This window comes from Pelmatolapia mariae, linkage group LG6, assembly GCF_036321145.2.
Source record: "Pelmatolapia mariae isolate MD_Pm_ZW linkage group LG6, Pm_UMD_F_2, whole genome shotgun sequence".
NCBI classification, from domain to species: domain Eukaryota; kingdom Metazoa; phylum Chordata; class Actinopteri; order Cichliformes; family Cichlidae; genus Pelmatolapia; species Pelmatolapia mariae.
In genome coordinates this window covers 9,699,195-9,723,259 of record NC_086232.1, presented here as the reverse complement: position 1 = coordinate 9,723,259, position 24,065 = coordinate 9,699,195, and the positions used below count along the sequence as shown (strand labels likewise).

At 38.8% G+C, this 24,065-nt stretch overlaps 1 protein-coding gene across 1 annotated transcript in view; it reads left to right on the top strand.

Annotated features, from left to right (window-relative positions):
• LOC134628446 (voltage-dependent T-type calcium channel subunit alpha-1I-like) overlaps positions 1-24,065 on the top strand; it is a 190,994-nt gene that overhangs the window by 143,559 nt on the left and 23,370 nt on the right. The window contains exons 22-32 of the mRNA XM_063475124.1: positions 481-607; positions 1,129-1,254; positions 2,018-2,107; positions 4,707-4,899; positions 7,092-7,243; positions 9,877-9,986; positions 13,171-13,304; positions 16,783-16,853; positions 22,027-22,105; positions 22,395-22,516; positions 23,527-23,976. Coding sequence (XP_063331194.1) covers positions 481-607; positions 1,129-1,254; positions 2,018-2,107; positions 4,707-4,899; positions 7,092-7,243; positions 9,877-9,986; positions 13,171-13,304; positions 16,783-16,853; positions 22,027-22,105; positions 22,395-22,516; positions 23,527-23,976 — 1,654 coding nt within the window. The remainder of the gene's footprint in view (positions 1-480; positions 608-1,128; positions 1,255-2,017; positions 2,108-4,706; positions 4,900-7,091; positions 7,244-9,876; positions 9,987-13,170; positions 13,305-16,782; positions 16,854-22,026; positions 22,106-22,394; positions 22,517-23,526; positions 23,977-24,065) is intronic.

Sequence of the window (24,065 nt, the reverse complement as noted above, 5' to 3'; positions counted from 1 at the left end):
CCCCCCCCCCCCCCCCAGCTGCACAGTGCAGGAATAAACTTCAGCAGCTGATGTTTGCTAGAATGTCAGATTAATAGCAGCATCTCAGTGAAACTGTTGGATAGCTTCATGGATAACCAGATAAACAGACTAAGGCGTTAATGGCTTCTCCATAATTATCCCCTGATCCTGAGAAAACCAAAATTATCTCCTTGGGAGAAATTATCTTGAGAAATCAGACCTTTATTCTTATTTTAATTTCCTTTTGTCAGCTGGCGAGTTAAATTAATCTGTTTTCTTGAGATAACAAAATAGTTTATTGGCAGTTTTTGGGATGCCAGCATTAAGAAAAGCGACTGAAATGACCGAGTGTTTTAGACAAAAGCTCTGCAGTCATGTTGTTCTTTTTCTTTTTACTTTTGCTTCTAAAAGATGCTGTGTGTTGTTTTTTCTTCCTTCTTTCTTCATCTTTCCATCCCTCTCCACCTGTTTGTCCTACAGGGTGATCAGTAGAGCTCCAGGACTGAAGCTGGTGGTCGAGACCCTAATCACGTCCCTCAAGCCCATCGGCAACATTGTCCTCATCTGCTGTGCCTTTTTCATCATCTTTGGCATCCTTGGTGTTCAGGTAAACATATTCGTGTCCAAGTCCAAGTTGCCCTCCACCTAACATGTTCTGCCTTGCTTTTTTTTTTAAATCAGTAAGAGAATATCATCACAAAATCTAGTTTATCTTTTTAACTCTACAAGCAAGTTTGTAAGTATGGCAAATGTACAGCTGGCTCTTTTATATTTTCATATTTTCTTTTGCACCTGGTTGTCAATCCCACCCTGCTATTGCACACTTCATTTCATGTCATTCTCTCTGCATCTGCTGTTATGCATTCTTTACCCACATCCCTCTTTGATGTTCAGTGTGAGTGAGAGTTAAAAACGTCTTTTCTCGGGAGGAAAACCACACTGTTGATATCAAGCGCTCGTGGAGTCTTCAATAAAGCTCCATCTATGCACTAGTTACAAACACTAATTCTGAAATGACTTCAAAAACCGAGTGAAAGAAGTGGCTATGCAGAGAAGGGTTTTTTTTTTTCATTGCTCTGTCGTGATTTATCTTCATGTGCCTCTGCCTGTGTCTGTTTTCCTTCAAAGCTTTTCAAAGGAAAGTTCTACTACTGTGTGGGTCTCGATGTGAAGAATATCACCAATAAATCTGACTGCCTGGCTGCCAACTATCGATGGGTTCACCACAAATACAACTTTGACAACCTTGGACAGGTACGAGATAGAATACAGTGCATGCTTGGCATCCTGGCAGGGCTGTTTTCCACACATTACCCTAGAAGTACACACAAACAAAACCGCACACAGAGACACTGTACTACGCTGTCGATCCTTTAAATGGTCTTAAAGCTGGAGAAAAAGCGACAGTTTGATTCATGAATGCGAAAGAAGAAATGTAAAGTGCCTTTTGCCCACAATAGAAGAGATGGTTTTCAGTTAGCTACAACATCCCATTGTACAACAAAAAGAGGTGGAGAATAACAGAGGAAGGACTCACACGGCTGACAATGCTAATTAATGTTTTTAATATTGTACCACTGATGTCTATTACATAATAGCAGTTCATGTTTGTTGCTCTGCGCACTAGGCGATTAAAGTACTTTGCTTCATGTCTGTGGTTTGATCCACTAACATCTTTTCTTTGTCTTTTTTTTTTTAATAAATGCCAGCTGTTAGATTTAGCCCATTATACTATTAGCATTTTGTTTGGATGAGTCTAAATCAGGGGTCTCCAACTCCAGTCCTCGAGAGCTACGGTCCTGCAGCTTTTAGATGCATCCCTACTCCAACACAGTGAATCAAATGATTGAATCATGAATGCGATCAAGTTTGGCAAAGGCCTGGTAACAAGCCATTCATTTGATTCAGGTGCATTGGAACAAGGATACATCTAAAAGCTGCAGGACAGTAGCTCTCGAGGACTGGAGTTGGAGACCCCTGCTTTGTTTATTCATGCTGTTGCTTGTGTCCCTTTCAGGCTCTTATGTCCCTGTTTGTGCTGGCATCAAAAGATGGCTGGGTCAACATCATGTACCATGGACTAGATGCAGTGGGAATTGACCAGCAGGTAATAAATAATATTACGGTAAATACCTATGCTCATGCTTGTGGTTATAGTAAAAAGAAAGTCTACACTCTTCTCACACCTAATGATGATCAGTTGGATGTGTTTGATTTGCAGCACCTCAAATCAAATCAAATCAAATCAAATCACTTTTATTGTCACATCACATGTGCAGGTACACTGGTACAGTACATGTGAGTGAAATTCTTGTGTGCGAGCTTCACAAGCAACAGAGTTGTGCAAAATACAATAATGTAAAACAAGCAAAATATAAAAATGGCTAATCTAAAAAGTAATAAATATATGTACAATATGTAAAGGTATATACATTACTGAATGTGTATACACCTTGCTGCTACTTATCGTCTTAATTCCTGTGGAAGCAGAAAGGCTGTGCGTGTTTCAGCATTTTGAAATACTTTTATTTCACTTGTATTGACATACATATGGTATAATATATCAGGTTTTGCAGTTCACCTGACATTGTATTTACCTAATTTGAATGATCACATTTATTTTATTATCTCCAGATACTTAAAACCTTCGAATAATTAAAACCTTTTTCTATCTATCTATCTGTCTGTCAGTCAGTCAGGTCCACTGTTCAGTGGTAGTAAACTAAGCAGAGTGGCCCACATGCCTGCCTAAATCTCCATCTACATACTCAAACCTCTTTGAGGGAATCCCACATTTCTTTAACAGATGGGATATAAAATTCCTCCTTCTGGTCTTCTGAATATTCAACCCAGTTGGATGTTCCTAGATCTCCTCCACAGGGACGTGTCTTAGTGTCGTCTGTTCATATCATTGCAATACTACAAATGTTTCCTGTAGGAGCAGCACCTTCTACATCGCCTTCTCCCAAATACCCGTTCTGGATTTTATCATTGGAATCACATTTAACCCTTTCACACATAGTGGCCACTAGAGTGGACAGCTATTCAAAGGCTGTTTTCTTGTATTTGTGTCAGTGTTGATGGTATACCTGCACATAAACCACTACATTGGACACTGATGTGTCACTCCATACCATACATGTAACAAACTCTTTAAAAAGTACATGTTTAAAAAAATGCCTAAAGATGAATAAAAATACTAACCAGATTGAGGTTGTCATAATTCATGCATGAAACGGTTAAATGGGACGGCCCAGTCCTCTGAGATCCCTTTGTTAGTATATCTTACTTGAAAACCTTTGCTCCAATGTCCCTATTATGCTGTTTTTAAGTGCACTGCCTATGTCTTTGGCTATAATGCAAATACCCTTTTTGTAATTTAATTAACCCACACTCCCTCCAATGAATGTTATGTGAGCTGAATGTAGTTCATAACTAATTTCACGTTAGAGTTTAAAATTATGATTGAAGGTGAGGGTTGAGCTATAATTGGAATGTGAAATTAGGAGCTTTGCTTGAATGCTCTATCAGAGATACTATAGTTATCTAATGGAAGCTAAAACGTTCTAATAAACAATCACACCTGAGGCCAGTCACGATCTTAAAAATGTATCTTTGCTTCCTAAAGTGGAGAACACGCTGCTTACTGTCCCCTTAACTCCACAAATAATATACACAGACGACAACAGCATCCAATAACGTGATGCAAATTAGTCTTCTATAGTGGCTACAAAGTGAACACGTTCCTTGTAGAATTGGTTTATTTGAAAATCTATTAGAGAATCTATTAAAAAGAGTGGGCATTATTCTGGATGATTCAGTTTCCTCGCCTCAGGGAGAAACCTCACTGCAGTCCAACATGGCTCTGAATGACTAATCCCATTTACACTCCACCCAGTGCTTTCAGCACTCAGCGCTCCCCCAAATTGAAAATCTGACTCTCATCTCCGGCTTTATTGTCACTGAACTTCAGGGTTTTTTTTCTTTATTTTTTGTTTTGTTTTCTAATGACTCTCTCCCAAAAACTACCTCCACATCCAATCAACCCACGTTGTCTCCATTCTCTGCCTATTCCTCTGTTTACTGTCATCCTTTGAGATTGCTGACAGTCCCCAGATTTTCAAACTGTACTGAATATGGACACAGAGTGTCAGATGTATTCTTTTCTCTCAAAACGAGTTGAATAGATGTGTAACCCTAAACATTTAGAACAGTGACAAACTTATCCTGGAAGTGATTCTCAGCGATCAACATATTTCATGTACATGCCAGCTAAAACAACCGGGCCGCTGGACATCAACAACTAACCTTTCCATTTTCAGATGTGAACAATTTCAGGACAATCAGGTCACATATAGCACATAGCAGGAAATAGTCTGTTTTGAATACTGCTGTAAGCTTTATGTAGTGATTTAAGAAACTGTCTGGTGACACACAAGACCCCTACTTGATAGAGGTGAATGCACCAGATTATTAGCTGAGCGTTTTGCCCATCAACACATCACACAAACTCAAAAGGAAAGAAAAAAGTTAGAAAAGTTCAGGGTTTGAGTACATCTGTGAAAAGGGCTTTAAACTTTCCATTCATAGTATTTTTTTTTATTGAGATTAAAATGAGGCTGCTATATTTTCCTTTTTTTGTCTACCTTCATTCTTTCCATTGTCCTTTTCCTTTTTTTAATGTTACATTTCCCTGTCTCCTCTAGCCGATGACCAACAACAACCCGTGGATGCTGCTTTACTTCATCTCCTTTTTGCTGATTGTCAGCTTCTTCGTCCTTAACATGTTTGTGGGTGTGGTGGTGGAGAACTTCCACAAATGTCGGCAGCACCAGGAGGTGGAGGAGGCCAGAAGACGTGAGGAGAAACGCCAGCGTCGCATGGAGAAGAAAAGGAGAAGTAAGATCCAGAGAACAGGAAGAAGCTGAAGGGTGAACGTGGGATACACAGGAGTAGGGACAGAGCTGAGTGCCTGAAGCACTGTAAAGATTGAGGGGAAAATAATTAATAAAGAAAAGCAGAAAGATGAGACGGAAAATTTAATGAAATAAAAAAGAAAGTAAAAAAGGACGGTTTTAAAAAATCAAGTCATGTTGAAAAAAACATAGATGGAAGGAGGAGGACTGACGAGATCCAAAAATCTATTGGGAGAGGAACAAAGACTGAGTGTACAGAAGAATAAAAAGAAAATCTAGCAAAGAGATGCAAACGTATACAGTCTATTATATAAAAAATACTCATCTCTTCTCTCATACTTCCAATTTATATACAGTATATGTTTAACTTAATAGATGCAATCTTTTAAAGTCTCCACTCCTTGGGTAAAATCCAAATGGCATATGCCCAAGACTTCTAATTTGATCTTTTATATTACACATGATAATATGACGTTGAATGAGTCATTTTTTCAACTCATTTAAAGCTACTTAACCTCTCTCACACATTTATCAAATTCTCTCTTCATATAAGCACAGAGTTTATCTCAGTGTCTGACTTTTCTTCAGCTGCTCTGAGCATCATTATTCTTTCCCTCTTTTGGAATAAATTCACTACTGTGTAAAAGTCTTGAGTCAACTTTATTTCTCTATATTTTGTTAGGAAACTGGCAAATAGACATAGTGATTTAGCAAAATCATCTTCAAACATAGATGGAAATACATTATATGAGGCAAAAAAGAGTTTGTGCAATTCTAACCAGCTTGAAAGTCAATATTTGGTATGACCGTCTTTATTCGTCCACAATGCCTAAACTTTCTTACGCAAGCCTTCTTGTACTTTCTTGTAGTAGACTTTAAAAACTTTTCTTTGGTCTCAGGGCCCCAGAACTCAAACCTAGGCTGTTGCCCCCTGACCATGCACACCAATTGAGCAAAACCGGTAGACCTTAAATACACTTAAGGAAAGGTTTGTCGAAGGACATTCAAAAGTTGGTTGTTAGGTGCCTTTTGTTCCATCCTCTATTAAGATGGTCCGTGTGCTTTAATAATGTTGGGGTCTGAGCTCTGGAGAGGCCAATCCATGACTGATAGTCTTCCATTTTTTTCTTTCTATCCAGCATTATAGCAGTATGTTTGGCACCACTTCCTGAAAATTGAAGCCATTGGTAAACAGGAACCTTCCAGATAGTATTGCATGGTGGAACAACGTATATACTGACAACAACAATTTGAACCAAAGGTTTCACATTTGGATTCTTCACTCCAGAAGAGCTGTTGCCACTTATTTGCAGTCCAGTTCTTGTGTAATTTAGCATGTCTCAGACATTTTCTCCCCGTTTCCCCTCCTTAAGAGTAACTTCTTGACAGCCAGTCCACCACTGAGACCATTTCTGATGGGACTTTGGTAACTTTGGCAAGTAGATCTTATGTCTTGTGTCAGGTCTTGGCTGGATTTTTTGTCTTTGTAATGGACATGACTTTGAGATGCAGTTCAACTGCTACAGCGTGCCATCTCTTCCTCTGTCCCTGTCAAACTGTATAATTTGCTGTCATTTCAAAAGAAATTGGAACAAATTAATGTTTTTCTGACAAGTTGCTAGTAGCAAAGTGTCTAAAGGTACATTTTAAAATGGGTTCTCAGTTTTATGTTATATGTAGATGCAATATTCCGCAGTCCTTGGGGTAGGTGCCTGTTTTATGCTTGAGTCATTTATAGGTCAGCGTTAAGCGGCTCGACAAAAAGAAAAAGAAAACCCAAAACTAGTACTGTACTATAAATGAGTGAAAAAGCAGCCAATGTCCAAATAAAATCTCTAAAAGATCCTCAGCCTGAAGAAAGCCTCATAACCACTTAAAATATAGTCTAGATCCTTGGAAGCAAAGTATTAAGAAGTAAGGAGTAACTCAAGACTTTGTGTACAGTACTCTAACCAATGAAATGAATCCTAATCTCTTTGAATTCTTCATGCTTTTATTCACTGTTTGTTTAATGAAACATGTTTGTCTGTATATTTTCTCTTTTTTTGTCATTCACTTTATTCTACATTTTTCTAATTTCCCTTTCACTCCCATTTGTTTTCCTTCTGTCATTTTTCCTTCTCTTTCATTGACCCTAAACCCTAATTGTCTTATTGTTTTTCTTCCTCTATCCAGAGGCACAGAAGCTGCCCTACTATGCATCCTATGGTCCTACACGCCTGGCTATCCATGCTCTGTGTACCAGCCACTACCTGGACCTGGTCATCACCTTCATTATCTGCATTAATGTCATCACCATGTCTCTGGAGCACTACGACCAACCACAGGTGACAGCCTTGCTTGAGGAGGATAGAGCGATGCTTCGAACAAATCTGCTGTTTCTTTCTCAGTCTCATCAAAGGCTTCTGAGTAGGTGTTGATGGTTAAAAGTTGCCATTTCCTGAGGCAAGTGGCCAGCCCGCTGCTCTGAATCAGCAATAAATACTGCCAAAAACTAAAGCATGTCTCAAAGTGCTGGATTATAAACAATCGGCAGATTGGAGTATCAGCTATGTAAAACGATTTTCAGGTGGGAAAAAAGCCTTTTTAGCAGGAAAGTATTCAAGTACGGTGTTCAATAAAGTGGCTAAAAAGTAAGAAAAAGCTCTTCATGTGTTAAATGGATGGTATCAGTTGACCTTTTTATGCCATGTTCTTGCTACCCTAATGAATTGGTCTAACAACATCTATTGGTTTAACATATGATCACTAAGGAGGAAATGAAACTACCAGAGCAACCCACTCAAATCAGTCAGGATCTTTCCCTGTGGTGTTGCCTCCACTGTTTCCTCTCACATTTCTGACCTGTGGCATGTAGGCTGTATACGACTTATCCTGGTGTTCGGTCTCAGTGTTCAGCTGAAAATGTTCTTATCTTGAGAGACAATTGTGGCAAACATATAAGGTATTAGCCACTTACATAGCTGTACACAGACAGCCCACGGAGCTCATTATTTTCAGTTGACTGTGTGAATTGCCATTGACATCCAAAGGCTATCGCCCACACATGCGAGGCTATCGTCAAAGACCTGCAGGTTTTATGGCTACATAACACTTGACTGAAGCCCTTTGGAAATAAAGGAAAGAAATGTAGCTGAAATGGTATTATAAAGGCTGCTTAAAGTGGAAAAGTTAAAAACACTGGCCTTTGACTTAACTCGTTTAACAATGAAAATAATTACATTTTTGTCTTCAGAGCAGAACTGCTGTAAAAATGAATGGTTTTGTAAGAGCTTTAACAGTAAAGTAACCTGATCTATATTATAAAATGTGTTATAACGGTTAAATTTTTTTCCTTTATCTGAACCTGAACAAACAAAATTGTTCCTAGTCCTATAAAGCTATGGACAGTTAGTTTTGCCTGGTATAAAAACACAAAACAGGGAAAAAACTCTCCCCAGCCACTTTTACATCCAGGTCATCGTAGTGTAAGGAGCTTGGAAAGAAAGGGTCTCGACTTCTTTAAGTTTCTTGAAGACATTTCACCTCTCATCCGAGAAGCTGTACAGTGTAGCGAGGAACGCTCAGACCTCTACATCAGAGAGACCAAACAGCCACTTCATAAATGCACGGCACAGCATAGAGGAGCCACCTCGACAAGACAAGACTCGGCTTTTCCATCTGCATCTAAAGGTCACTCTTAAGAGGACGCCAATGTGTAGACGCCTTAACGCCTGCTCACATCCTGGGCCATTTGACCTCAGGAAATCACATGATAGGGTGGGGCTAGGTTTCGCATTGGACTCAAAAACCCAAAACCTTGGCTGATTCTGACCTATTTTTACACCTTGGCCTTGGTGATTAGGTAGAGGATCAATAGGGGGTCCATGACCCTCTTTGGGGACAGTCCCATAGGGCTTAAAATCTGTGACTCTCCACCAGTTGCTCTTAAAACTGCAGAAGCTTCTCAGATGAGAAGAAATTTCAAGAAATTTCAAGAAATCCAGACGCTTTTCTTTCCAAGCTCCTTAGACATCCTAAAACGCTTAACCTTATAGATTAACACAACTAATTCTGGAAGTTCTTCAGGTATTTTCTGGTCTTGATTATCTGTGTGTTTTAAGCTGTGATTTTGTAGCACTGTGGCGACCAGAGAGGGTAGATGGCCAATAGCATTCGGTGATTTCAAATGACTTATGGGTAAAAAAAATAAATAAAGGAGGTGCTGAATTAAACTTCTCTCAACTTCAACGCAATTGACTGAAGCAACCACCAATGAGAGGACAGGAAATCATCTGCCCTGAAAATACGTTACCTAGACAACCAGACACATTCTCTAGCAACCAATTGTCAGCATGAAGGGATGCACAATGACCAACTCACTCTCTGTTTGGTCTCAGCTTTAAAACTAGTACTAAAAGTATTTTACCATAAGTCAAAAATCTACAAAGATTATTTAAAATAGCATCATTATGCAGTTAAAGTCCAAACATCTGTTTGAAAATGGCAAATTTCTACTACCTCTCAACACACGCTTTGTTAATATGTAATTAGACTTGTTGTGGATAATCTGGTTTAATTATGTGCACTGAACATTACAAATGTTTGACTTGTGTAGCCCTTTTTTTTATCTGACTCATTAATACCAGCGTAGTAGAAAAAATGCTCTCTGTTTCTCCCTAGAGTGTGACACAATTTAGCTGTCTGTCTCAATTAAGCTCTCCTCTATTAAAAGAAATTTGTTGGCAAGTGCAAATGTTGCTGACTCTGGCAAAACGGATTCACTGAACAACAATTCTCATAACTTGCTGTGTTATTTGCTTCATTCTTCAGTGAACTGATAAAAAGATCATTTTACTGGCGTGAAAAAAGATAACAAATGTGCTTGTAATAGGTCACGGGAGAGGTGATATTAACTGTCTGCTGTTGTTGTCTCAGTTCTAACCTCTCTGTCCATCTTTCACCTCTCTTACTCTCCCAGTCTCTGGAGACTGCATTAAAGTACTGCAACTACTTCTTCACGTCCACATTCGTGATCGAGGCCTCTCTCAAACTGGTAGCTTTTGGCTTTCGGCGCTTCTTCAAGGACAGGTAGAGTCCCGGCTGCACTAAATCTTTGAAGCATGCAAAACTGATAAAATCTGTTATAGTATTGACCCACGGCACCAGCAGCAAGTTAATCCTTGTACAGTCCACATTCTGGTATTATATACCACGGCCTTATCTCTTATATTTCTTCCTAATAGAGAAGCAGCTGCTTGCTGTGGCCAGCTAAGCTCTGAGAGACGACAGGAAAAAAATACAAGATCACAGATTCAAGGGCAAAACTTACATACACAGATTACTTTGTAATCTTATACCTTCTTATAAATTGAATCATCTATTAAATGTACATAGAACCAGATTTGTCGTTAGTGAAAGCTGCTGTGTTCCCCCACCATGTTTGACTACAGTGGCCGTGATGGACATCTCCCTTTCGAATAATTGTGTTTTATGTATTTGTCTAGAGACCGACTATATATGTTAAACGCCAAAGGGGAAGGAGAAGTTATAGGTGTTTGCATGCGATGGAGCGACATTTTAATTTGTGTCTGCAACTTCCGACTCAAGATATGAAGCATCATACCTATCTGCAGAGGAGTCCCTTTCACCAAAGAAACTAAAACGTGAAGGAAAGAGACAACGTTACCAGCAACTTAATCAAATATCATCCTCTTCCTCCTCTCAAGTCAGACAAACATGCTTATTTATTCCCAATATTGCAGACAATAACTGATTATTGTCTGCAAATTAGATATGCAACACTCCCGTCTCCGTACAGCTACCAGCTATTGTTAGTGTCCTAAAAATTACGCTTTCTCTCTGATAAACATTTTCATTACGTTCTCACATCATATGAGAGTTTATTCACGTAAGTGTCTCAAGAGTTCAACAAGTCAGACAGTTTCACCAACACCTGCTAATAGCAGCTAACCCCAGCTAACAGTGGCTAACAGAAGCAGAAACAGACAGAAACGTTCTGCATATCCTCAGAAACTCACCTCAGTATGTCTGTCATTGGCCACAAGTGAGCTTCTTTGACTCATTGACTCAGATCAGACTCCTTTCACAAAGTTTTACAGCCTCTTCCAGAGTAAATAGACGTGGATGTTTCTCACCCTGCATTGACAGCTGAGGTAAACAGTGGACTCACAGCACTCTACTGAAACTCTGGGGAGAATCAGGTCCAAACAGTCGCAGAAACATGCTAACCAGCTGTGGTCATTATGAGTACACTCTAAATTGAATGTTTTTGCTCTCACTTGGCTGAAACATGACAAAAACATGTTTTTCCTACCGGAATATACACTTGAATTTGGCGGGGTAGGAACACAGAACTCAGTTTTCTGCTATCTACTGACATCTAGTAGTGGAAATTTTATACATTGTACCTTTAAGAAAGATTGTTTATGTTTGGCCCTAACTTTTGCCAGAAATTGTCAATCCACAAAAAAAACAGCCTACAGTGAATGAAAATAGGGACTGTAACATGTATCATACAAAGAGCATAATATGCAATCTCAAAAAAGGTGAAGAAGACCATTTTTAGAGAATGCTTGCTTTCTTATTCCACATGTTTCAAGTTCTGCACTTCTGTTCAGGTTGTTTATTTTCTCTTCAGGCTTTTGTGCCTAATTAGAACCACAAAGAGCTAAATCCTGCTTTAGATATCATTGGCAGGTATTTCCTGTGTGAGAATGTAGTGTCGGTGAGCCTGCTAGTATATTAACAGCATACACTATGAAGTTGCTAAGAGACATGGTTAGATCTATGGACAGATGGATGGTGACAAAAAATGTGTTGTTTAAATATAACCAACTGACTATGCCAGCACTGTGTAAAGAAAATAAGATCCAAGCCCCTTTTACACAAGTTTTTGATGATGTCATCGGTCAATTATATGGTGAATGTTTAATTTAAAAACACTCGTCCACGATCCAACTGTGCAGGTGCAGAAAGTCTTGAATTTTTAACTCATTTCCATATCTTCAACCAGCATCATAGCAATCCTGCAGGGGCTCTTCTCTCAGTTACATATACAAGACTGTGGAGCAGCTGTGAGAGTGTTGGCGAATATTATTCGACCCTACTATGTAGATTTATTATTGCTGCTTCCGATCCATTTCAAGAACTGTGCTGGAGAAAATTGCTATTGGTTATTTCTGCCCCTCTTGCTTTCAAAATTACTTCTTCCGATATATTTTAATGGCCATCTTTCTATGTGTCTCAGTTTTAGTTAGTCACAGTATTTCTTCTAGTGTGCATTACATTTCATGGCTCTCTTTCTCTATGTCCTTCCTCTCTCTTCTTTTGCAGCACCTTTGTCTTTTTCTGTCTTCACCCTTGTGTGTCTTTTTGGAAACCCCTGGGTTTATTAGGCAACCCTGTTTTGAGTGTGTTTACACTGTGTGAGTCTGTCTGTGTGCCGCCGCTTCTTGTTGTTCTGGGACTGAGATATTGTCTAGCGTGAAACGCAGTGGGGAAACATTCCCCCGGGCAATAATTTTACTGTAACCTGAGTGAAAAGTGAAGGAAACGTTGCTACATTGAAAAAATAAGGGGGGGAATGTATATTTAAGGAAGTGCACATGTCTTTTAAAGTAAGAAAGGTCAGGCTTCTTTCTTATATAATGGTTTTAAAGGTTCTTTCATAATATAGCTACTCAACAACAATATAACTGAAGAATGTCCTCTTTATATTTGTTGTCTGATGAGATTATGCGATGCTTGTTTCAGAATTAGCATTACAATATGAATTTTGCATCAAAACTTTGACAAAAATATAAAAATCCACATTATTTATTTAACTTTACATTCATGAATTCTCCCACATGAGCCGTTTAGTAACTCTTTTTTGACCAATAAAATGACAACAGGCTACATAAATCACTCAGCAGATATTGTTTCTTAGTCCAAGTTTGCGTTGTATTCAAACTCTTATTCTAACTATTATTATAAATATTCATAGCTGGAGCAGGCCTTAGGGTAATGGTGAGCTGTTACCAATTCTTCTGCCAAGTCAGTTGTGCGAGAGTCAGGCCAATTATGCACAAATGTGATGTAGAACATTAATATTCATTGGGAAATTAACATGACACAGACCGTGATGTGTGCAGTCATGAAATCCTGAGCAATTCATCCTCGTTCTCCTTTTTTTAAGACTCACATTATATTTGGTCGGGTTCGGTATTTTTCCGGTATGTTGAAAAGTCGTTGTGCGTGTCTGTGTGTGTAGGTGGAACCAGTTGGATTTGGCCATTGTGCTGTTGTCAGTGATGGGCATCACCCTGGAAGAAATTGAGATCAATGCCTCGCTCCCCATCAACCCCACCATCATCAGGATCATGAGGGTGCTCAGGATAGCGCGAGGTATACCACAACCCACAGACGCACACGTCTTTAACCCTACATCCTGCCCATGGTGTTTTCTTATGCCTGAAACTTCATCTTCTTTTATTATTTTATATTTTTATACATGTGCTTGTCCCTTACCCGTTTCCTAATTTACCATTTTTCCGGAGAAAATTAGTCAGAGGTTTTGTGTGTTTTGCTTCTGTTTCAATTTTCTGTAGATGTTGTTTGCTGCTATAGTACGCCCAGCTGTTCTTTAATATCACCCAGCAGTCGAGATAAATTAAAAGTCATGTATATTTCCACATCACTAATTTCAATTTAGTTCTCACAAAATGATTGTGTTCATTATTTTTGTAAATGAAGCTTTTGAAAATGAAATCAGAGGAGCCTAACAGAAGCTTAGCAGGTGTAATCTCTCATGTCCTGTAAGCTTTTTATGTTAAATATTACAGACATGTTCGTTTTTGTTTGATTTAACTTGTGGAAGTGATAAATGTTTCTTTATGTGTTTAATTCAATCTATGAAACAGCATTTAGGGAGCCTTCAAACTTACCACTGAACAAAGACACATGGATAATGATGACTAGTTGTGTTTTGAGTGCTTGAAGAATTTTAGACTGACCTACTGACTGACTGAGTAACTTGAAAAAGAGGCTCACTGAGGTTGATATCAGTATCCATATATCACAGAGATTTGCTCTCATTTTTAACTTGACTCTCATTTTGCACCTGTGCTCTAATAAATCTGGGGAAATTGAAGGACTAGTTCTTTGGGCTGTCCTCTTAACTTCACACTGAGGGGGATAAAGGCTAATTACATCAATCTCACTTAATCCTCACCCTCTCTTACCATCACCCTCTGCCCTCCATAATTCTGTTCAGGGACCACTGAGTGGACCCATGGGTAATATGCTAATTAAACAGCAGCCAGTGGTAATTAAGAAGCAAGTGGGGTATTTGATGATGAGTGTGAGGGCTACTGGTGACTTTTAGTCTTTCTTCTCTTAACATTTTTGCCACTGTGTATGAATGTTAACTAATTTGTGACTGTGGGAGAGAATATTAAAATGTTCCACAGTCGTTTCATACAAGTGGATTAATTCCAACTCGCTAGTGGGATAATACAATAGAATATTCATCCGACTGTTTTGTTGTATGTTGGCAGTTAATGTTAGTTTTTCTCTAAAACTGTCCAGTACAATGAAATGTTACAGCGACATTAAAAGAAAAATATTATTGTTCATTTTGAGATTAAACTTTCAGAGTAAATTCAAAATGTGGAGATGAAATTTGTCGTTTCAAGTCAAATAACTGCCACAGCGTTTATGCCGTCTACTAAATGCCTGTGTAGAAACAGCATGATCAGCTGTCTTACTGTGTCTTGTTGTAAATCATAGTGTGACCATTAGTAATCTGCCCATTGCTGTTTCATTTCATTGTTTCATTTTGAGCAAATCTGGCCAAATTTCTGTGGTCTTCCCTACTGACTATATGCATCTTTCTGTCCTTATATTTGTCACCACACAGTGTTTATGTGCTAAAAAAGAAAGAATTTATTTGTACTAAAACCAATCCTAAAGTACGATTTAACTAACCCATCTAATAAAACATTGTAATTATTTTCAAATTGTTACTTTGACTTTATTCTCAAATTGAATAATAACATGTTATTTTCTTAATGTGCCCCTAATACTCCTTCAAAGTCCAAGGACTGCATTTGAACAAATAAAATCTCATTTAATGTTTTTAGCATGACCCAGTATAATAATAATCTACCCCACAAAATAATGACCATGCTTATGAATTATGAGCTGGCAAGGATGCTAGCTTTTCCCTTGAACTAATGGTGTAAGCCTTAGTTTTTCAGTGTTATAAACTCTTTGTAGGCTTGCCACTTTTAATGAACCAGATGGAGACATTCAAAACAGTCAGTGAATAAACCACTCTACCAGCTAGACTTTGAGTGTAAATATTGCCAGGTAGCTAGCTGCTACTGTAAAGTAGTGAACAGGTATATAGAAATGAGAAGGCTATTATTTTTGTTCATTTTATATTTTGTTTACAAATAAAACCCAGAGAAGTGAAAAAAAGAAAAGAAAAAGGATGACAAATGCAACCATTAATTTGGAAGTGTAGCACATTTAGCCTCAGAAGCAGCTGTCTCCCAGATAAACTTTTTCCTATAACTTGGAAAACAAACAAAAACAAATAGTGGAAATAAAATACTGTAACTATGCAAATATGCTCACATTTATATTAATTTAAAAATTATAAGTTACATGTTTTTTTTACACAGAACCTTAACCCTTATAGCAAGTACTCAGTTTTTAGCGTTGTCTGGTTCTTAGCTAACTCTGGACGAGCTGCAGTGAAGACGGGGGGGAACCAGTCTATCCGAGCCACGTTCAGACTCATTTAAATTCCCTTTCTGCCTTACTCTGATGCTGGACTTGAAGTTCAGCAGGTTGTTTCAACCACGCCTATCAGCCTAAACACTTAAAGTTGCCAACATGTGGTTGGTTGATTAGATATTTATGCTAGCAAGCAGTTGAACAGTTGTCCCCAACAAAGTGGCCAATGAGGATATGTAGTGTTACTGAGCAGTCATAATATCAACCACAGAGCTATAATTTATATCCTACAGATACCAAATTAGATGTAATATGAAACCTGACATTGAAATAATGTACAGCCATGCTTTTTTACGAACTGTAGCATTACTGAGGCTAATTTCCAACCAGGTGCCAAAATCTCACTGTCATAGTTCATTAGACAGAAGTCCTCCTTCAGAACTGTAGATATTTAATTGCAGTACCAGATCTTACAGGACAAAGTCCCAGTGGTCAAAATATAGTCAAAGTTATTAAAATGATTGGCAAACAGCATTTTTTTAAAAAGTCGCCGTGATCGAGCATTAAAGACTCTAAAATGTTTTCAGCAAATAAAGGCAGCAACTGCCTGTAAGTAAAGCTGTTGGCTGTATGTTTTGGTGAAAAGGTTATTAAGAGTTGTTCTCTTCATGGACTGTAACCACCGCTTTCACCCTCTCTTTGTCACGCACTGTGTATCTTCACTAAGAACTGTGAAGAGCAGCCCATCTCCCAGGAGGTTATATTGTTCCTTGCTGTTCTCTGTGAGAATACTCTCATGTTTTCCTCTGGCTCCAGTAATTACCGAGTTCCTCCAGAAATTGGACCTCTGGGAATTGTCGAAGGTCGCTTATGATGAGCTGGGAAACCTGTTCCGTGTATTGATCGTTTACTGTCTCTCTTTCTCTCTCTGCCCACACCTTATGTATCTATCTTGACTTTTCTCCTCCATCCCTCTGGTGTCTTTAGTCTTTCTGTCTTTGGTATTACTTCCCTTCACTCTGTAGGTGTTGTTGGTTGTTTATCACCGCAACACGTAGGTCAAGTATCACGTACAGACACAGACTTATGCAGTTTTGCCCATGGCTATAGTTTTCTCTGACCCTGTGTGATCTCTCTTCAGTGTTGAAGTTGCTGAAAATGGCAACGGGGATGAGAGCTCTTCTTGACACAGTGGTCCAAGCTCTGCCTCAGGTATGTGTCATCCCACACACACACACACACACACACACACACACACACACACCCCAGAGCTTATCACAAGGGCACCCAGGAGTTAATTAACATTTGTGAAATGATAAATGACCAGAGTCGATAAATGCTCTCTGAGAATAAGAACTTTTTAAAAGTCAGGTTATTAGAAAAATTTTTGCCCTTAATCTTATGACACTTGGTAAATTTCCATGGCTGCTCTAATTAATTCAGGAATTTTAAAAAACACAGACACACACTCGCAGCTATAAGTTAAGATTTCTTTTTTTTTCTTCATTCTTACCACTGTTAATGAGAACAGAGCAGCAAATGTGCTCTGCTCCCCTGTTGCACTGAAAGACTCTTGGTCTCAAGCCTTTGCTGATATTAATGGATGGTTTTGTGGAATCTGAGGGGACATAGTGAAACTGTAGATCTACTATTTTAGCTGGGGATGTTTAATAACTTATTAGGAGTTCAGTAATGTTGAGATATTTTACCAGCACTGTACTCCAGTCACACTCTGCTCTTTTGGGACTCGACCACTATATTGTGGACCTTATTTCAATCACTGTATTACTTTTTGAGGTCAGATCCAGAAGTAAGTGGACAACAGCACAGGTTTGTAATTTTGCTTCTGTACACCACCACAGTCAGTTCAAACTGAAATGATCTACATTTGCTTGAAGTGCAGACATTAAGCTTAATTCATGGTGTTTAACAAAACTACTTAACCCTGCAGGAATTAGAGCAAGTTTTATACCCACACTCTCCCATTTTCAGAGGCTCAAACGTAAAAACTAAAGTCACTTTAGATTTATGGATTATTATTATTTTTTGTCCTTTTTTGATCCCTTTCATTTAGTTGCTTTCAGTCTCTCTGCTTTAAGTTTTGTCTTCATTACGAAAAAAAACATGCTCTGTTGGGTTGAAGTCAGGTGACGGTCTTAGCCTTAATATCTCATTTTTCTGTCATGACAATTCTTGGGTTGCTTTTGCTTTCACGTCTTACCCATGTGCACTGCAAAGAGCCATAAAGTCAGTTTTGCTGAAGCTGAGCAGAGGGTGTAGTAGGGCTGGGCGATATGGCCTAAAATCCATATCACGGTATAATTTGAAGCATGTGCGGTAATGATATATATCGCGATATATTCTTTTCTTCTGTGTAACGTATTTTACACACTATAAGGCACACTTAAAATCCTTTAATTTTCTCAAAAATCGACAGTGTGCCTCATGTATGAATTCTGGTTGTGCTTCCTCACCTCGAACCGATTTTATGTAGTACACGACGCACAGAAATCTATCAAAAAATGTTTTAGTACGACTTTGGTAAGCTATGAAGGCGCACCGTTTGATGGATTGCCGGAGCATTACGGCAATTTATTAAATTCAACGGAGTTAGAAGTTAGCAGGAAGTTAGCTCGGTAGTTTCCACCTAAACATAAAATGCCATGTTCTGACTGAGAGATTAAAACGTACAGCTCTGCTATCACTTCCAACATAAATGAAGAGGGAAAACTAAACAGCAGTGACGTTTGTAGGGTTACTTAAGTTGGACTAGCTTATATATAATGACGTCCTACGTGATTGCTAGCAAAACAGCTACGTTAGCATAACATTAGCACAATGAAGTTGAAGGACAAACGCTAACTTTTTTCCACTCGATAAAAGTTAACGTGAGGGTTTCTGGTGGTTAGGGACAAATACAATTGCATGGCAGGATGCTGTAAACGGACCAAACTTCAGTCAGGAGAACAACTGAGATAATCCATCCACAATACAAGGTTAGTCATTAATATACTGCAATAACATGGGAATGTTATTGCAGTATATTTCGCCGCTTGATGACACCATCAACATGCGCTATCGCGGTAGAGCGGTATAGTCAAAATCTCTACCGTTGGCCAAATTTATATCGTTTCTACCGTATATCATTTATACCGCCCACCCCTAGGGTGTAGCCCATCAGCTATCACTTCTATCATGAGCTGTTTTACTCCTTCCACATAATTTTCTTTTCCAATCATTTTGATACAAATTAGTCTTCATTAAAGATTTTTCTCTAAAACTGGGCCGTCTCCTTTAGATGTTTTTAGTCAAGTCTAATCTGACCTAATCTCACCTTGTTGTAAATCCTTTCGATTTCATCTGTATTTCTATGTATTTCTTGTAGACTTGATACAATGACAATGACAAAGGGTTTTTTCTTAACCACGACTATAATTTACAGTTATTGATTTTATCTTTTTTTCAATGGTCTTTTGGTGTTGCCACATTTCTTTCCTTTTGAAGATTCATTTTGGTTTTTTAGCCAAATGATGGCCTCTTGTTCTGGCATCATCATGTTTTGGAACCTCAGATTGAGACGTCCAATTCGCAGCTACCTTTTATCTAATACATTTGTCATAGAATATCAAGTGAATGGGATTTCTTTGACCATTAAACTGCTTGTCAGTCACTGTGCAGTTCATTTTGAGCCGCTGAAAATGAGCGACTAATGGATAAAATTGCTGCAATTTCTAAACTGTTAATATATGAATTACCTTTTTAAAACCCCTTGAATTAAAAATGAAAGTTTGCACTTCAGTCAAATCTTAAATCCACTGTGGTGGAGTACAGAGGCAAAATTACAAAAAACAGCTTATGGATCTAAGCATGGGTCACATTTAACGAGATATACAGAGAATTCCAAAATGTGTAAAGTGTCAAGGTTTTTTAAAAAACAATTTGGTCAAACTAGAGGGGAAAGAAAGCTGTGATGTATTGGGACTGTCTAACTCTTGGAAACATATCCTTATTAGAGGCATTTCTAATGGAGTGAGTCAGCAGCAAGAAGTTCATTCTGCTGTCGGTCTGATTCTTTCTCCTGGGTGTCTGGGAGGATTTTTGTCTCCCTGATGTTTGGATTGCAAAATTTGTGCACATATATAAATTATAGTCACAGAAAATGTCTCTGCTTCAGTAAGCCTCACATTTATAAATGCAAGCTCTTTCATTTTCAGTTTCACAAAAACAAAATCGACATGAACACACACAAACTCAAGGTTTCATTGGTAAATAGTAAATGAAAATTGTTAAATTCAAAATGCTGGCAGATATTAATTTAATGTCATTGTTATTTTTTAAGTGTCCAATAAAAAAAGGCATAAAAAAGCCAAATTATCAGCTGTTCTCTGAAAAAACAATAACAGTTGAGCCTTCACTGTGATGCATTATAAATAGCATACTACTGTGTATTTATATATTAGTAAAAATGGGAAGAAAGCATTAAATCATATAGATTGTTCCAGTATCATTTCATCTATATTTTTTCTTTTTCACAGGTAGTTTCATGATAGATTTATTGCCACGGTGCTATGACACAAAAGCCATTAGTTGATCGTTTGTAATGTTACTGCAACTCTGTGCAGAGCAAATAAAGCATGTAATTGGCATTGTCTATACGATATAGCAGTAGGCTCTGTTGTTAAATACGTTCATTTTGCAGCATCCACACATTTTTCATGAGGTCAATTTTACCTTTTGTAAAGTGAGCACGTAACAAGCCAGAACATCAACGTTTTCTTCAGTAGAGCACGTCTTCACTGAAGCCAGAAGAAAGATAAATCTAGCTTAATAGCAAGTATGCACAGTTATGCTTGTACAGTAGAAAAATCAAATACATGAGTGTGCTGTGAACTTGTTTTTCTCTGGTCCACCGAGAAATTGTCTCAGAATTTCTCTCAATTACACCAATTGGTATCCCTCTGCTAGGCACCAAAAAAAATATACAGTGGTTTTAAAAATGCCTATATAAGAAGAAGTAGTGTCTTGTGACCTTTTCTGCTTGTGTTTTAAATGTGTCTCAAATACACGTTCTTTGCTTAAGGACATAGAGAACAGTAGGAGGGTTGTGCTCCATGGTTTAGCGATGTCTTTGTCCTTAATGGTCTGTGTCTGTAAAAAAACAACAACAAACAAATCATCCTGCTTGTTTTCAGTTGGGATTTGAAGTGGGTGGCCTTGACCATATGCCAGTGTTTCTCATATCACATTATGTGAAAGAATTTACCCTGAAGAAAAAAATGTTCCTCCCAATGGCACCAACAACATTTTCAGGACACACTTTTAAAATGTAGTAGATGGCTTTAGATTTTAGATTAGTTTACTGGAAACCAAAAGATGTACACGACACAGGATGCTCCAACTTCAGCTACCTTGTTGATCATTGTATTGCTTCCTTAACATTCAGCTATCTGTTTCACATTGTGTAGCAACACTGCTCCTGAAGTTTGCTTTCAGTCTCTGCTCAGGGAATCCAAAGACATCAGATGGGTTTAAGTTGCAAACTGCAGACTGCTTAGGGCCGAGGCATGGAATTTCTTTTTACATCTATCATGACCCAGCGCAGCTGGGGTGAGAAGAACGCTCTCCTCAGGCGTTGCCTAACTTCTCCTCTGTAGTGTATATACATCCATTTCCGCTTATCTCCTTCTCTCATTATATGCGGTCCTCCGCTGTGATTTCACCTCCTGTAAAAACTAAAACACATTGTATTTTATCCCCAGCTTCTCTCAGTTTATTTGACTGTTTAATAGAATCCTACATTCACCTATTTAAAAGCACCCCACTGCCTTCCCTGTGAAGTGACTTAGCTAATGGTGTGATGCTAGTGCCTACTACTGCACCCACAGGGGCTCTTTATCCATCTACATCGACACTGTGACCATCTACATCAACCAATTCACACATGTTACAATGTCACCCAGAACTGTGCAATACAATGACGATGATGCGTAAACCTGGCTTGCAACTATTTCTGAGCCAATGAAATTCTTCTCCAGTCCTGGAGAAGCACCAAACAGGACCAAACAGGAACAAAACTGCAGTTAATCTATGTGTATGTTTCATCATGAGACAGACAAGGCTTTGCTGTTTGATTCACAGATGATAACAAGCAATGAAAAAGGAACCTGAAGGTTCTGGTTTCAAATATAAACTCATAAATAGTGAAATCCTGTTATATTAAGTACAGTTATCTCTGAACTCTGACAGGGGAAATAGGAGGAGGAGTTGGAAACTACTGAGTCAGTTTGTACAGTGGCTGAGCCCCCCCTCACCTAACTGTGGAGGTCCACGTGATTCGATTCCACAAATGAATATAACAAATGAATGCTTTTTCTTTATTTTCCAGGTGGGGAACTTGGGCCTACTCTTCATGTTACTGTTTTTCATCTATGCTGCTCTGGGTGTGGAGCTGTTTGGAGAACTAGGTGGGTCTTTCAAACACCACTTTTGTTCCAACTAAAGGCTTTTTGGAGCATGTTTATCAAATATAATTAGATATCTGTAAAAACACTGCAATAAAAAACACAGCATACAAAGAATGTTTGGATTTGCCTTTTTTACTTGGATTCATCTCCATTTGTACCACCTGCTCATTTGTTATGTCTCACTCTATGGACAGACGCAAAAGAAAGATACAATATTGACTGAGCCACGATTCACTCTTTACCGCGTCTTGCTCATTTTGTTTTCTTTCCACTTGATGTTTGGTCTCAGTGTGTAATGCTGACTACCCCTGTGAAGGAATGAGCCGCCATGCTACCTTTGAAAACTTTGGAATGGCCTTCCTTACGCTCTTCCAGGTTTCAACTGGTGACAACTGGAATGGCATCATGAAGGTACTTTTGTTCTTCATCCTCATTTCACCATTTTGGGCTGGGTTATCTAATGGACCTAAATGATTGTTTTTCACTCCGCTTTACCTCAACTTGTCCCCAGTGGCAGCGTTGGACAGATTTTTTTTAGATGAGACACCGTTTGAGCATTTCTAATTCTATTCTAATAACACATACATGCTTATGTTGAACTGGTTGGCTGATCGTATATAAGCTACTCCAATCTCAGCAGAGAAAGAGGATGAGAAGCAGAATTATAATTGAAGGTCTTTAGTTCAAATCTGTGGACTAGACCGTATTTAGGTTGGGGAAATGAGTGAGTAATGAGCGTGTCCTTTAGCAAAGATGATCCTGAAGATGTAAATGTGCACTCAGAGTCTACAGAGGATGAATGAAGATTCAAATTCACATTCACAAAAAGTGACTATTTCATCTGCCTCTTCAATTTCATCTATCACTTCAATCTTACTCTCCAATCACACCCAAGTACTCCGAGTACCTGGAGCTCTTAAAATTTTATAACAGCTCATATCCAGCTGTTAATCAGTGCTGATTAGGCTCTCTAAAAAGTGACTGTGGCTGAAAAGCAGATTTCTGGAAGTGTGAAAGTTTGACAATGTGGCCTGTAAAGACATTTCAGATTCTCTTCTCTATAATAGTCATGTTAAAACTAAACAGTATTGATTGATTGATTGATTGGTAAATAATGGAAATGAAACTGGACAATATGGTCACATTTTCTAAGCCCAACTCTGATTTAAAATAATTATTTCTAGCAAATATTTTGTGTTTACTACATATAAAATCTTCCTTATTTGACTGATCTTTACCTCTTCTCCTTCCTTTTCAGTACTTTGCTGCTATCCACCTTTGTCTGCTCAAATCCTCACTATTTTTCCATTTTATCCACTCACTCTTTCTGCTCCTTTACTGCTTTTTCATGTGTTTGACACTTCATTCCTGTCTCCTTCCTCAACCCTTTAAAACTCTCTCAATACCCTTTTATCCATTAGGACACCCTGAGAGAGTGCCCGCCCAATCGTCCAGGAACCGACTACGGCTGTCACGCCGGACTGCAGTTCATCTCCCCGATGTATTTCGTGTCCTTCGTGCTCACAGCTCAGTTCGTACTGATAAACGTGGTGGTTGCCGTGCTGATGAAACATCTGGACGATTCCAACAAGGAGGCACAGGAGGATGCCGAGATGGATGCAGAGATTGAATTGGAGTTGGCCCAGGGAGGCCTGTGCTGCATGATGGGAGGCATCGGAGCCATCGCTGGGGCCACCGTTGCCACTGCGAGCGGGGCGGGCGTAGGCGGCGGAGTGTCTGGCACAATTACAGCGGGAACAGTTGGGGGCCCAAGTAGCGGATTGATGGCACCACTTCGAGATGGAGGAGGAGGGAGCGCTACTCATGAGGGACACACTCACCCTCGATGTCGCCTCTACTCCCCTGCACAGGTGAGTGGACTTTCAAATATTCAAGAGAGTAATTACTGCTGAATAGAGAGCTCTTGGGTTGGGTTCTGCATGCTGGCTATGTCAAAGTC